General features: G+C 43.7%; 1 protein-coding gene across 1 annotated transcript in view; it reads right to left on the bottom strand.

Annotated features, from left to right (window-relative positions):
• The window catches only part of LOC137376779 (transcobalamin-1-like), a 68,696-nt gene that overhangs the window by 37,967 nt on the left and 15,115 nt on the right, over window positions 1-15,614 (bottom strand). Inside the window, exons 3-5 of the mRNA XM_068045785.1 lie at window positions 2,948-3,139; window positions 1,561-1,710; window positions 275-430 (exon numbers count right to left, since the gene is read on the bottom strand). Of these exons, the coding sequence (XP_067901886.1) occupies window positions 275-430; window positions 1,561-1,710; window positions 2,948-3,139 (498 nt within the window). The remainder of the gene's footprint in view (window positions 1-274; window positions 431-1,560; window positions 1,711-2,947; window positions 3,140-15,614) is intronic.

Genomic DNA, 15,614 nt, shown 5'->3' with positions numbered 1-15,614 from the left:
ACTGGGACAGAGAGCTGCCAGCCCGCTGATTAGCCAGCAGCTCTATTAGGCGGGACTTCCTGCCTCAAGCGGGTGGAAATCCCTCCTCAGAACATTTAAAGGCCGACGACACGCAAAATGCAGGACAGATCCCCTGGCCAGGTGGAAGCGGGTTCACCACCGACCTTTCAATCGGTGGACAGCTCCTGTCCACCAAGGGTAAAATCCCATCCCATGGTTAAGTTTTAAAGTACCTATCAGACAGTGCGTGACAATTGCAGTGAATTTCACTTACCAACAAGGAAAACCTCGCCAAATGGAGCTTCATAATTCATAATGCTACCAATGAGTTTCTCCACAACATAAGTAGAGACAGGTTGCTTTTCTATGCAGAGTGCTAGGACTGCTAAAGTAAGTTGGTAGTAGTCTGTAAGAGGCTGTCTATTCAACTCTGTAACATTGAAGCAAAATGTTTAATTGCAGCACAAGAGACAAGGCAAGGTGACCATTGAATGGACTGTACTTTCAACAATATTAAAAGTGTATGTGAAGGGACAAAAATGAACAATACAAATAATGTAATTGCTGTAATTTGTGAAAGGCACCATGAAATGTTGAAATTAAAACAGATATAAATGAAATAAATATGGTCACAAAACAAAACTCAAAATATAGATAGAGAAAATGGAGATAGAGATAGGCAGATGCTAGATAGTGAGAGAGAAAAACAAAGGTAGAGTTAGAAAAAGAGAAAGGCTAGGGCTAAAGAGATGAAAGGGAGAAGGAATGAAAGAAGGAAGAATGGTAGGGAAAGAAAGATGTAAGGGAGAATGAACGAAAGAGAAAAAAGAGAGGAAAGAAAATGTGTAAAGAAAGAAATCAAAAGTTAAGGATCTGTTCCTGGTGAATTATATTGTTTTCTTAGCATAAAACGAATTACTGACTTTTTATTACAAGGAATATCTAATTTAGACTTGAGGTCGTCCGAAATTCTTTTGCCGTGTTCTTACTCGCATCAAGTCCCGTTCACCTATCACCCCTGTGCTCTCTGGCCTACATTGGCTTCTGGTCAAGCAATGCCTAGATTTTAAAATTCCCATCCTTGTTTTCAAGTCTCTCTATGGTCTTGCCCCTCCCTATCTCTGTAATCTCATCCAGTCCTACAATACTCCGAGACACTCCATTAAACCTACCTCTTTGACCAAGCTTTAGAAAATTTGACTTATGTGACTCGGTGCCAAATTTAGCTCCTGTGAATTACCATGTGCCATTTTATTGCATTAAACACAAGTTGCTGTTGTTAAAATATCTTTTAAGTCTGCGAGTGGACTGAATTTGGATGTGATGAGTGTGTGCTGAGGACACCGTGTTTGAAAACTTAAACTGAACGAGCTTTCTCCGCGGAGGCTCGAGGAAATTATTTGAATATGAAAATCTTACATTTTATTAAAGAAATTTCTGAATAATACTTAAATCCCACTATGGCTAGAGCAGAAGTTGGATCTCCTCTCAGATGATGTCTCCTTCCATCAGCCAAAGGATGCAACTTAACTCTCCTATAATATTGTTACATTTACATGCCTAGGTTTTGGATCTCCTGCTTTAGCTTGTCACCAAGAGGTTTCACCAGATTAATATGGCTGTGCCCATCCGATATATAGGCTGGGTCAAGGCAGGCAGACCTGAAAGCTAACGTGTAGAGTGCAGTAGGGCCAATGGGAAAATCTTCACCTGCAGGGAAAGAAGGAGAAACATAGTCAAGAATATCATTTACATCTATAACAGCAATCTTAGTTACAACTTGCAATAACTTATTTAGATTATACTTTCTTTATGTGATTCATTGTAAAGACTTTCACAGACACAGTTCTGTTATTCTTTCATTCATCCGTCCATCTATTTACCATTAATCAATGAATCAATAATCAATAACCATATGCTAGTTCTGATCATGCAAGTAATGCTATCAAATCCAATTAGAGCTACTGGAGCTGAAATTTGACTTGGGTGTGGAGACAAAGCAGGCAGAAATGTATTAGTCACCTGTGATACGCCCCACCCAATGGGCTGCAATTTAAATGTCTGCCTTGGCAAAAATAAACTATGGCCGCCCACCCATGCAGACCGCAACTCGCGGAGTCGACATGATATTAAACACAGCAGCTCATTTAAATGCCCCCTGGAGGCGGCAGGCTGTCCTTGCACAGGCGCCGCGCCATTTTTACAGGGCTTCGAGCTCTTCCATTTAGTTTAAATATTTAAAGACATAGTGATTTAACATTTATTCAAAAAAATTAAATAAATGTTTCCAGCCCCTCTCCCACCACCCCTCCCTAATAACCATACAATTCATTCCTTGCCCTCTTCCACCCCCCACAAAATACTTACCTTGTGCACCTAACCTTCCCACCATCCCCTACACCAATCAGATGAGTTTGAGCCCACTCCCACCCACTGCATGGAAACACTTACCCTTACCCTGCCCCCGCCCGACCAGTGTTAAGCCTCGGATCCCCGGATGGGGTCCCGAAGGCGCAGGAGTGCCGGCCGCCAGCAGAAATATTGCTCCAGGACGGATGGCGGGAGCGGGTAAGTACTTAATTCATTTATTTAAATAAATTAATATATGCAAATTCTGCTCCCGTCACTGAGCGGTGTGGGGGTGGGGCCACCACAAGGCCTCGCCACTGCCAGCAATATCGGGCCGGGCCTTCCCAGCGTCGAGGCCCATAGCGGGCCTCTGCCAGAGACATTTTCTGTCCCCAGCCCTGCCATGAACCCCAACGTCAGGGGGTGGCTGTAAAATTCAACCTAATATTCCGTTCCCCTGGCTTTGATTGGACTGAATATCGAACAAGTTGTATTACAGTCGGCCAACGTGATTTGATTTGATTTGTGTCACTACCTATGTCCAATTTCACCCCAATCAGTGTCTTCAAGTGGGTATCTTTAAATGCTGAACATTTACCTTCTATCACTTTTCTGACAGCAATTTCAGTCAGGCGCTGCTGAAATCGCAACTCCCCTTTCAGGTTATGTTGGTTGGCCAGACGCAGAGCGAGGAAGGCAGCAGGATCAGGGATGGTGGAGTCATCCTCTGCGCTCTGCAGCAACCTGTTGAGGAGTGTATTGACCAGAGGCCTTTCGATCTCAGAAAAATCTGCCAAAACATAATTATGCGTGTAGAACCGTAACTTTCTTTAGCTCTGAATATCACCGTGAGAATTTGTACCAAAGGCCATTCGGCAAAAAAAAAATCAAGCTTCTCTAACGGATTAGCCATGCTTGGTCACCTTCTCAGCATGTCAATCAAAGGATGCTCTCCCTTGAAATGTTTTCAATTGCCCATGGAAGCCGTTTATGTTGCCCGCTGTGCTGACATTCATTAATCATCCTGGATATTCTGGAAACGTAGAAACAAATGTAGGTCATTCAGCCACTCTGGCCTGCTCCAATGTTCAATCAGATCATGGCTGATCTGTATTCTTTGATATCCTTACCTAACAAAAATCAGGCAATCTCAGTCTTGAATGCTCCAACTGTCCTAACATCCAAAGCCTTTTGGGGGAGCACGTTGCAGACTTTAATTCTGTTGCCATTTGTGTGAAATAGATTTTCCCCCTTTCCTCCAAACCTCTACTTGCAACTCATGTCCTCTGGTGGTTAAACTGTTCATTCTGGTGAGTAATGTTCTACCTGGTTTGTCTGTTCACTTAGTAATGTCAAATACTTATATGGAGTCAGTTCTAATTTTGTTAGCCGTGGCTCAGCATTCCTGCTTCTGTTTCAGAAGGCTTGGGTTCAAGTCGCACTCCAGAGACTTGAGCACAAAATCTAGACCAACAGTACAGTACTGAGGAACTGCTACACTGTCAGAGATGCCATTTTCCACATGACATGTTAAACTGAGACTCTGTCTAGCCTCTCAGGTGGACTTGAAATATTCGATAGCATTATTCAAAGTAGAGCAGGCTGTCTCCCTAGTGTTTCAGCCAATACTTATTCTTCAACCAACATCTCTAAAATAGGTTATCTGGTCACAATCACATTGTTGTTTGTGGGACGTTGCTGTGCACAAATTGTCTGCTGTGTTTCCTACATTGTAGTCCAACAGTGCCTACACTTCAAAAGTACTGAAGTGGCTTTTTTTTTTAGATTAGATTAGAGATACAGCACTGAAACAGGCCCTTCGGCCCACCGAGTCTGTGCCGACCATCAGCCACCCATTTATACTAATCCTACACTAATCCCATATTCCTACCAAACATCCCCACCTGTCCCTATATTTCCCTACCACCTACCTATACTAGTGACAATTTATAATGGCCAATTTACCTACCAACCTGCAAGTCTTTTGGCTTGTGGGAGGAAACCGGAGCACCCGGAGAAAACCCACGCAGACACAGGGAGAACTTGCAAACTCCACACAGGCAGTACCCAGAATCGAACCCGGGTCCCTGGAGCTGTGAGGCTGTAGTGCTAACCACTGCACCACTGTGCCGCCCTGTACAGTGCTTTGCTTTAGGAAGTTTTGCGGTCATGAAAGGCACAATAGAGATGAAAGTTCTTTCTTCCTTCCTTTATCTTCTGTTACGAAAGTGCTTCCATTTTTAATATTTTATTTTTTGAGGACTTGTATTAAAACTGGAATGATTCCATGATCTGTTTTTTTTTACCAAGTTCACTGAAAGGACACTTGAGCTGTTGTTTGAACATCCTCTGCTGGAAATCATGTACTTTAAGCTCAATAAACAACAGAAACCTTGGTGACCTGGGGAAGATGTTTACAGAGAAGCCACATGCCAAGGTTTATGGAGGTCAGGAGGTTGACTTTCGGTTTGGGGGAAGATATGTTTTCAAGTCATTTGGGGTGTGAACTGTTTTGAAGAAAGTTGGTGTTTTGACTAACAAGGAAAAAGACCACCCAGCTCTCCTATTTCTCTACCTCCAGTGTGGGAGAGCTAAAATCCCTGCTGCTGCATCTCTCCTGAGAAGCTATGAAAGCCTGCCAGATTAATTCTTGATGCCACCTGAAAAGAAATGCTTTAGAAAAGATCTCAGTGATTCATCTCCATACACCCGGATGCCAGACCAAAAGGGACAACTGACTTCCTTCAATATCTTCTCTTTTTTTCTTCAAGAATTAGCAAATATTTGGCCAAAGTATTCTTTTTTTTGTAACAGACCACTGCAGAGAGAATTTCTGTATCTTTTCTGAGGGGAATTTAAAAAGGGAACTTTCATATTTAAATCTGTGCATTAATGTTTTGCTTTGTTACTGGATAAGTCTTGTTTGAAAATAAACTGATAATTTTGTTGTTTATTAAAGAAAACTAGTTGATGTATTTTATTCTGGGATAAAGAGTAGAGTAGGTGATTGACCGAATCGGTAACTGGATAAATATTTTTAAAATATATGTTGTGACCTGCAGAGAAGTGGAACTAGAAAAGACAGTGCACTCCTCCCACGTTGGTCATAACACTTCAAAAGAAAAGAAACCTCCTTCCTTAACATGAATTTATGATACTGATAGCCACATTCCTCCTTCAACTCTCTGGCTTCTCAGTGCTTGCTATGATTAAGTGACTGGAGTGGTGGGGTTGAAATTCAACTGAAGTCAACACAACTGATTCCAAAATGGGACATAAATTGGGTGACAGGTGGGATACTCACCAGTTTGTATCCCTGCTCAAGCCGAATTTCATCCCCCTCAGCTTCAGTTCACTGCCTTTTGGCCCATATTAGTGTTTGCAAAATAGCTGTCTTTCTATTCTCATTCTCTGCAAAACTATTCAGGGTTTTCTTTGGCCTTTTTCTATGTACCCCTACTTTTACTGATCACAGTCCATGCATATTTGTAGTTCAAAAAAAAGATAGGGAGAGTTAACACAACTGGTAAAGAAAAGACAAAATGCAGTCCAGTAAGAAAAAAAGACTTCACATCATTTTAACAGAAAAGTGAAATACACCAAAGAACATAGAAGCGTAGGAACAAAGGGCCATTCATCCCCGCAAAGTTGTTCCAACATTCATGGCTGATCTGTATCTTAACTCCATCTACCTGTCTTCGTTCCGTAGCCCTTAATACCTTTGACTAACAAAACTCTATCAATCCCTTTGTTCTGAACTCTCCAGAAGAAATTGTTTCTCTCTATCTGTAGTATAAGGGTCTGAAAGGGTTAATGATTGAACCATTGTAAAGAATACCTCCCACCATCATGATGTAAGTGATCACATGTGAGAGACTTGGAGGGAGATGCAGCATGGCCTCAGAGGAGTCACACAGTCCGATGTAAAGCTGTCCATAGAATGTAATAAAGAGTTAATGTTCAAAGTACAGAAGACTCAGTAGTCTCTCTAAGCTAGACTAACTAAGTATATTAAAGTGGCAGCAGACAAAACAAACATACAATATGGTGAACAGCTGTTGACTGGTAAGCAGCTGTGGTTTTTAACATGCAACACCCAGAAGACAAATTTAAAGAAATACTATTAAGAGGGCTAACCTGAAAAAAGCGCCAAAACTGCAGAACTCAAGAAGAAGCTGTGAAAAAAGCTCCAGAGCTGCTTGGTGGATGAAGGAGGTATGGAGAGTCAGGGAATCGGCTTGTAGAGGCATTCAGACTGCACCACAGAGGCGGGTATCTGAACAAAAATCCTGGTCCAGCGATCACAGGCTTCAAGGCGGAGGTCTGGTGAGCAACTCATAAAGAGAGTTAAAAAAATTTGTTCCTAACAGCACTGGGCAGGCAGCACCTAGAAAACAAAAAGTCCTAAGTGAGGGCAGATCCAAGGCTTGTGCCATTACGCGTGGCAACCAGAGCAAGCGAAAAAAAACAAAGAAGCTGCAATACTCGAAGTGAAAGGAGTGTAGCAGAGACACTACAAAATTGCTTGTAAAACAAGGAGGAAATAAATCCAAAGTATAGCAGCGAGATTTCACAGGGAGAAATGGTGATCATAGCAGGAGCCAGTGCAAGGCTGAGAAGCACAGGAAACTTCTGATATTGGAGGAAAACTTTTTTAAAAGGTAGTAAACAGCATGGAAAGCCATGGATCTTAAATTCACAGAAGTGCAAGGCGCCATGGAACCCTGCCTGCGTTGTGGTGTCAAAAAGACCCACAAGCACGAACAGTGTCCTGCAAACAAAGCAGAATGTTTCCACTGTAAGAAAATAGGCCATTTTAGAAAAATGTGCCAAAGTAGAATGTCTACTCCGACAAGTTTGAAGCACAGAGTTGTTAGTGAAGTTGAACAATCTCCTTCAGGAGGGAAATCAGAAGACTTCTTGGGTGAGATCAATGACCCTAATCTGGCATTCTGGACTGCAGATGTATATGTCAATGGACATATCACTAATTTTAAATTAGACACTGGAGCAAGTGTAACGGTTTTATCAGACCAACAATTGTGGTTATCAACACATTACCTGCAATCAACAGAAACTCCGTTACATGGCCCAGGAGGGATTGAATTGAAAGCTAAGAGAAAGCTACAGACAACCCTCCATTACAAGGGAAAGCAGATATTAAAAATACTGTATGTTCTATGGAATCAAGAATTCTCTCTTTTAAGTAGAAGAGCTTGTATTGACCTTCATCTTATAAGGAAAGTGGAAGAAGTTAAGCAACAAGAATCCGGGAGTCATTTCCAAAAAGACCTCCTGAAATTATGTACTGGTCTAAGAAAACTGAAAACCGAATACAACATTACGTTGAGCAAAAATGCTAAACCAGTATGTCTTTTCAGACCTAGGAAGATACCACACCCACTAATGAAGCAAGTCCAATAACAGTTAGAAGAGGTGACCAGGATGGGAGTCATTTCTCCTGTCACTGAACCTACAGAGTGGTGTTAGGGAATGGTTCCAGTTCCTAAACCTAATGGGAATCTTTGCATTTGTGTGGACTTAACTCAACTTAAGGCTGTGGCAAGAGAAGTTCAGCCAATCTCCTCAATGGATGAAAGCTTGGCGAAGTTATCCAAAAGTATCGTGCTCACAAAGCTTGGTGCGAATAGTGGATAAGAAGTCAAGGTTATTGACAACCTTCATTACTCCGTTCATAAGATTTTGTTTTAATCGTTTACCATGTGGTATAACATCAGCACCGGAAATATTCTAAAGAACTATGTGGAATATTCTATAGGGCCTTAAATGCCGTATGGACGACATCTTAGTCCATGGTGAATTCATTGAAGAGAATGACCTGAGGGTTAGAGTGGTTTTGAATCATCTACAACAGGGTTATTCAACATACAGCCCGCAGGCCAGAATCCAGTCTGCCAAAGGTTTCCATCCAGCCTGCAGATGCATTTGAGAGATGAGAAATTTTCCATTGTCTTTTTCTTTCAGAATGGCTTTTTAAAATATCATGCTGTCAGTTTCACAGCTGACAGGTGCTGGAACGAGAACAGCAGTTTCTGACATTCAGACAGAGACAGGGTTTTCTGGCGGGCTCTGACCTCTTTTTTTTTAAACCCGCCAGAAACTCCTGAATCTGTCCAAAGTTGGGAACCGTTGTTCCCGCTCCCAGTCAGCTGTGAAAATGACTTGCGATTTTTTTTTTAAACGGACCAATCACAAAGCTGCTGTGCTGAACATATATCAGATTTATCTCAGAGCACTGCAGATATCACATGTATTAAGTCACCAACTGGTTTATTTACAGTATTTTAAAATATCTCAGCACTCACATGATTTCAGTACAATGTCTTTCTCAGAACAGTCCCTGTTTCTCTAGAACATTCCAGCCTGTCTCTTTTAATTTCAGTTTAAACAATTCTAGGCTTAAGTAATCAAACACAGTGAACACTGATCAACCAGTCAAATACAGATCAATCAAGCACATGAACAGAGAGAGAGATGGGACAGAGAGAGAGAGGAAGGGTAGACAGAGAGAGAGGGAGCAGGGAGAGAGAGTGGGGGAACAGAGAGAGAGTGGGGGAACAGAGAGAGAGAGAGAGGGCAGGACAGAGAGGGCAGAACAGAGAGAGAGGGGAGAACAGAGAGAGAGAGACGGGACGCAGAGAAAGGGAGCAGAAAGAGAGAGAGTGGGCAGAGAGATGGAGAAAGGAGGAGAGAGAGAGGGGCAGAGAGAGGGGGGAACAGAGAGACAGAGAGTGGGCAGAGAGATGGAGAGATGAGGAGAAAGAGGCAGAGAGAGAGGGAGAAAGAGAGAGAGAGTGAGGGGGTCAGAGAGAGAGGTGGCTGAGAGAAAGAGGTGGAACTGAAAGGGGGTACACAAAGAGAGAGAGAAAAGGTGACAGAGAGGGGGGCTAGAGAGATACGGGAGACAGAGAAAGAGAGCGAGGGAGCAGAAAGAGAGAGACAGGGCAGAGAGATGGAGAGATGAGGAGAGAGAAGGGGAGAAAGAGAGAGAGAGTGAGGGGGGTCAGAGAGAGAGAGGGCAAAGAGAAAGAGGGGGAACTGAAAAAGGGGGGACAGAGAGAGAGAGGAAGGGTGACAGAGAGGGGGGGCTAGAGAGAGAGGGCGGAGAGAGAGGGGGGGACAGAGAGACAGAGAGTGGGCAGAGAGATGGAGAGATGAGGAGAAAGAGGCAGAGAGAGGGGGAGAAAGAGAGAGAAAGTGAGGGAGTCAGAGAGAGAGGGGGCTGAGAGAAAGAGGTGGAACTGAAAGGGGGTACACAAAGAGAGAGAGAAAGGGTGACAGAGAGCGGGGCTGGAGAGATACGGGAGACAAAGAAAGAGAGAGAGGGGGCAGAAAGAGAGAGAGGGGGCAGAGAGATGGAGAGATGAGGAGATGAGGGGGTGAAAGAGAGAGAGAGTGAGGGAGGTCAGAGAGAGAGAGGGCAGAGAGAAAGAGGGGGTACTGAAAGAGGGGGGGACAGAGAGAGAGAGAGGAAGGGTGACAGAGAGGGGGGCTAGAGAGAGAGGGCAGAGAGAAAGGGGGAACAGAAAGAGGGAGGGGGACAGAAAGAGAAAGGGTGACAGAGGGGGGCGGACAGAGAGAGGGAGGAAGGACAGAGAGGGCGGGCAGAGAGAGAGAGCACAGAGAGAGGGGGTACAGTGAGAGAGAGAGAGAGAGAGAGCGAGAGGACAGAGAGAGAAAGAGGGGGGACAGAGAGAGGGGAAATGGAGAGAGCGAGGACAACAAAGAGAGGGGAGAAAGACAGGGAAAGGGAGAAAGAGAGAGAGAGATACAGAGGAAGAGAGAGAGAGAGAGGCGGCAGGGAGAGAGTGGGGGCTGAGAGAGAGAGGGAACAAACTGAGAGAGGGGACAGAGAGAGAAGGGGACAGAGAAAGAGAGAGGATAGAGAAAGAAAGAGAGAGGCAAAAAGAAAAAAGAGAGGAGGAGAGAGAGGGAGGTAGAGAGAGGAAAGGAGGACAGAGAGAGAGAGAGGGAGAGGGGGGGTTAGAGAAACAGTGGGGGACGGAGAGGGGGAGGACAACACCGAGGCGAGGGAACTACACAGAGGGGGGAACATTACAGGAGGGGGAAACACAGGGACAGAGAGAGATTCAGAGAGACAGATAGACAGACAGACAGAGACAGAGAGGAAGAGAGAATGATCAAGGTCACTCCTGACAGATGGGCACCGATCCGGAATATCCTCATCGCTACAACAATTGTGCGGGCAAACATTGACTACTTGTGCAAGCAAAAAAAATGCCAGGTATCTCACTAAATCAGTGTCCAACATAGTGATGAGAAAGTAAGTCAATAAATTAATCTCATTTAAAGCTTCTTCACAAAAATGCACATTTGTTGTTGTTTTAATCAATAGTAAGATAAATTTTTAATGCCTTTATTCTTCTGAAATTGTCTCACTGGTCCCGTATGTAAGATAAAAATTGTAGTGTGCCCCCCCCCCCCCCCCACCACCGCCACACAAAAAGGGTGGACAACTCTTGCCGACAAGAAGAGGGCCTAAAACTATTAAAGAAAGCTCAAGCACGGTGTTGGGATTCACATCAGGAGGCAGTCACACCTGGTAGATTAAGTAATTCAAATTCAGTTAGTGATCAGGGACAACAGGGTGTGATTGCAAGTGAGGCAGGTAGGGGGATCCTGAGTTCAGGAGTGGAGGAGTCTCAGCCTTTGACCTTATCCAACAGGTACGAGATACTTGCTCCCTGTGCGGATGAGGAAAAGGGCAGCGGGGAGGATGAACCAACTGACCATGGCACCATGGTGCAGAAGGCCATTCAAGACGGGGGAGCAAAAAGACAAGTGGTAGTTATAGGGGATTCTATAATTAGGGGGATAGATAGTATCCTTTGCAAGCCGGATCGGGAGTCCCGCATGGTGTGTTGCCTGCCCGGTGCCAGGGTGCAGGACATCTCTGACCGGCTTGAAAGGATATTGAAGCGGGAGGGAGAGGATCCAGTTGTTGTGGTCCACGTTGGGACTAACAACATAGGCAAGGCTAGGATGGAGGACCTGTTTGGGGATTATAAAGCACTCGGAACAAAATTAAGGAACAGGTCCTCGAGGGTCATAATCTCCGGATTACTGCGCGTGGGAAAGAGGGATTCCATTTCATGGGGCATTGGCATCAGTTTTGGAACCGGGGGGATCTGTACCAATGGGACAGTCTCCACCTGAACCGATCTGGAACCAGTGTTCTAGCGAAACGGATAAATAGGGTGGTCTCGAGGACTTTAAACTAGTGAGTCGGGGGGGAAGGGAAAGGGAAAACGACAGGGAGTATGATGATAAATAAAAAGGTAAGCAGCAGGCTAACATGTGTGCAGGAGGGTTTAAGTTCAAGGCAGACTATGAAAGAAGCAGAAAGGAAGGATAACTCAGGAGTTATTATTAGAGATGTTGGAAATCATAAGGGTAAGAAAGCTAGCATAAAGGCACTTTACCTGAATGCTCGTAGCATTCGTAACAAGGTTGATGAGTTAATGGCACAAATCATCGCAAATGAATATGATTTGGTAGCCATTACGGAGACATGGTTACAGGTTGGTCATGACTGGGAGTTAAATATCCAGGGGTACCAGACTATTCGGAAGGACAGACAGGAAGGTAAGGGAGGTGGTGTAGCTCTGATATTCAAGCACAACATCAGGGCGGTGCTGAGAGATGATATAGGTTCTATGGAGAATGAGGTTGAATCCATTTGGGTGGAAATTAGAAACTCTAAGAAGAAAAAGTCATTGATAGGCATAGTCTATAGGCCACCAAATAATAACATCACATTGGGGCGGGCAATAAACAAAGAAATAACTAATGCCTGTAAAAATGGTACGGCAATTATCATGGGGGATTTTAATCTACATGTAGATTGGTCGAACCAGCTCAGTCAGGGTAGCCTTGAGGAGGAGGTTGTTGAGTGTGACAGTTTTCTTGAACAGTATGTAATGGAACCGACGAGGAGCAAGCTATCCTAGATCTAGTCCTGTGTAATGAGACAGGAATAATTAATGACTTCATAGTTAGGGATCCTCTTGGAAGGAGTGATCACAGTATGGTTGAATTTAGAATACTGATGGAGAATGAAGATAAAGTCCAATACCAGGGTCCTGCGCTTGAACAAGGGGGACTACAATAGAATGAGGGAGGACTTGGCTAAAGTAGACTGGAAACAAAGATTTTATGGTGGGACAGTTGACGAGAAGTGGAGGACTTTCAAAGCAATTTTTCAAAGTGCTCAGCAAAAGTATATTCCAGTGAAAAGGAAGGACTGGAAGAAAAGGGGTAATCTGCCATGGGTGTCTAAGGAAATAAGGGAGGCTATCAAATTGAAAGAGAAGGCATACAAAGTGGCCAAAAACAGCATGAAACTAGAAGATTGGGAAAACTGTAAAGGTCAACAGAAAGCCACAAAAAGAGCTATAAAGAAAAGTAAGATATAACATGAGAAAAAACTAGCACAGAATATAAAGACAGATAGCAAAAGTTTCTATAAATATATAAAACGAAAAAGAGTGGCTAAAGTAAACGTTGGTCCTTTAGAGGACGAGAAGGGGAATTTAGTTATGGGATATGATGAAATGGCCGAGGCATTGAACAGGTATTTTGTATCGGTCTTCACAGTGGAGGACATTAATAACATGCCAGTAATTGACAAAGAGACGAACGTAGGTGAGGACCTGGAAACAATCATTATTACGGAAGAGGTAGTGTTGGGCAAGCTAATGGAGCAAAGGATTGATAAGTCTCCTGGCCCTGATGGAATGCATCCCAGGGTACTAAAAGAGATGGCGGGAGAAATAGTAGGTGCACCGACGGTAATTTTCCAAAATTCGCTGGACTCTGGGGTAGTCCCAGCAGATTGGAAAACAGCAGATGTGACGCCACTGTTTAAAAAGGGAGGTAGACAAAAGATGGGGAATTATCGACTGGTTAGCTTAACCTCTGTAGTGGGGAAGATGCTTGAGTCTATTATCAAGGAAGAAATAGCAGGGCATCTCGATAGAAATTGTCCCATTGGGCAGACGCAGCATGGGTTCATGAAGGGCAGGTCATGCTTGACAAATCTTTTGGAATTCTATGATGACATTACGAGCAAGGTGGACAATGGGGACCCAGTGGATGTGGTGTACCTGGATTTCCAAAAGGCCTTCGACAAGGTGCCGCACAAGAGGCTGCTGCATAAGATAAGGATGCATGGCGTTAGGGGTAAAGTATTAGCATGGATAGAGGATTGGTTGACTAACAGGAAGCAGAGAGTGGGGATAAATGAGTGCTATTCTGGTTGGCAATCAGTCACTAGTGGTGTGCCTCAGGGATCGGTGTTGGGACCGCAATTATTTACAATTTATATAGATGATTTGGAGTTGGGGACCACGTGTAGGGTGTCAAAGTTTGCAGATGACACTAAGATGAGTGGCAGAGCAAAGTGTGCAGATGACTGTGAAACTTTGCAGAGGAACATAGATACATTGAGTGAGTGGGCAAAGGTCTGGCAGATGGAATACAATGTTAATAAATGTGAAGTCATTCATTTCGGTAGGAGTAACAGTGAAAAGGATTATTACTTGAATGGTAAAAAGTTGCAGCATGCTGCTATGCAGAGGGACCTGGGTGTCCTTGTGCATAAAACGCAGAAGGTTGGTCTGCAGGTACAGCAAGTAATTAGGAAGGCAAATGGAATTTTGTCCTTCATTGCTAAAGGGATTGAGTTTAAAGGCAGAGAGGTTATGTTGCAGCTGTATAAGGTACTGGTGAGGCCGCACCTGGAGCACTGTGTGCAGTTTTGGTCTCCTTACTTGAGAAAGGATGTACTGGCACTGGAGAGGGTGCAGAGGAGGTTCACTAGGTTGATTCCGGAGTTGAGGGGGTTGGCTTATGAGGAGACACTGAGTAGATTGGGATTATATTCATTGGAATTCAGAAGAATGAGGGGGGATCTTATAGAAACATATAAAATTATGAAGGGAATAGATAAGATACAAGTAGAGAGGATGTTTCCACTGGTAGGTGAAGCTAGGACAAGAGGGCATAGCCTCAAGATTAGAGGGAGCAGATTTAGGACTGAATTACGAAGGAACTTCTTCACCCAGAGGGTTGTTAATCTATGGAATTCCTTGCCCAGTGAAGTAGTTGACGCTTCTTCAGTAAACGTTTTTAAAGCTAAGGTAGATATCTTTTTGAACAATAAAGGAATTAAGAGATACGGTGGGAGCACGGGTAAGTGGATCTGAGTCCACGAAAAGATCAGCCATGATCTTATTGAATGGCGGAGCAGGCTCGAGGGGCCGGACGGCCTACTCCTGCTCCTAGCTCTTATGATCTAAGGGGATGAAAATCTGCTTCAAACATGGAAGACACTTTACTATTGTGGATGATTTTCTGGCATATGACGAGATGCTGGTGACTCCAAAGTCACTCTGGGTAGGCACCTTGGAGAAAATACACCAGGGCCACATGGGCATAATGAAATGTAGAGCATGAGCTCAGTCATCCGTGTGTTGGCTGGGAATATCGAGAGATATAGAAGAAATTATTTCAAATTGTCAGGTATGTGCAGTGCACAAACAGGATCGACCCCATTCCCAACCAGACCATGGGAACGTCTGGGGATGGATCTATTCATGTTTCATGGAAAATCCTACATCGACTGTCTTTCAAGATGACTTGAGGTCAAACATTTATACACAATGACAATGGAGACAGTCATTCTGGGAAATCTTTGCAATACATTGTATACCTGACCAGATAGTTGCCGATATTGGATCACAATTTGTAAACAACTATTTTATGCACTTTGCGGAAAACTGTGGATGTGTACATCTTACAAGTTCCCCTAAATATCCACAATCTAATGCAGGAGCTGAGAAAGGAATCAGAACTACCAAAGCACTATTAAAGAAGAATGAAGATTTTCAAACAGCATTCCTAAACTGCAGAACTACTCCATTGCCATGCAGATTAGCACCATCAGAACCGTTGATGGGAATGAGGCTTCATACAATTTCCAATCCTACCCAAAAAGTTACTTCAAAGGCTAGAAGTCCAGGATTATCAGAGAGTTCAAGACAGAGAAAAGTCTTACAGAAAACAACAAGCCTATAATTATAATAGGAAATACCATACCAGGTACCGACGTAAGTTGACTGGAGGACAAAAGGTATGGATACGAGACCAAGGCAGAGAAGGAGTAATTATCCAGAGAGATGAGAATCAACAGAAATCTTATTTAGTACATACTTCAGAAGGTA

This window comes from Heterodontus francisci, chromosome 13 (genome assembly GCF_036365525.1).
Source record: "Heterodontus francisci isolate sHetFra1 chromosome 13, sHetFra1.hap1, whole genome shotgun sequence".
Taxonomy (NCBI): Eukaryota; Metazoa; Chordata; class Chondrichthyes; order Heterodontiformes; family Heterodontidae; genus Heterodontus; species Heterodontus francisci.
This window is presented reverse-complemented; position numbering and strand designations above follow the sequence as displayed.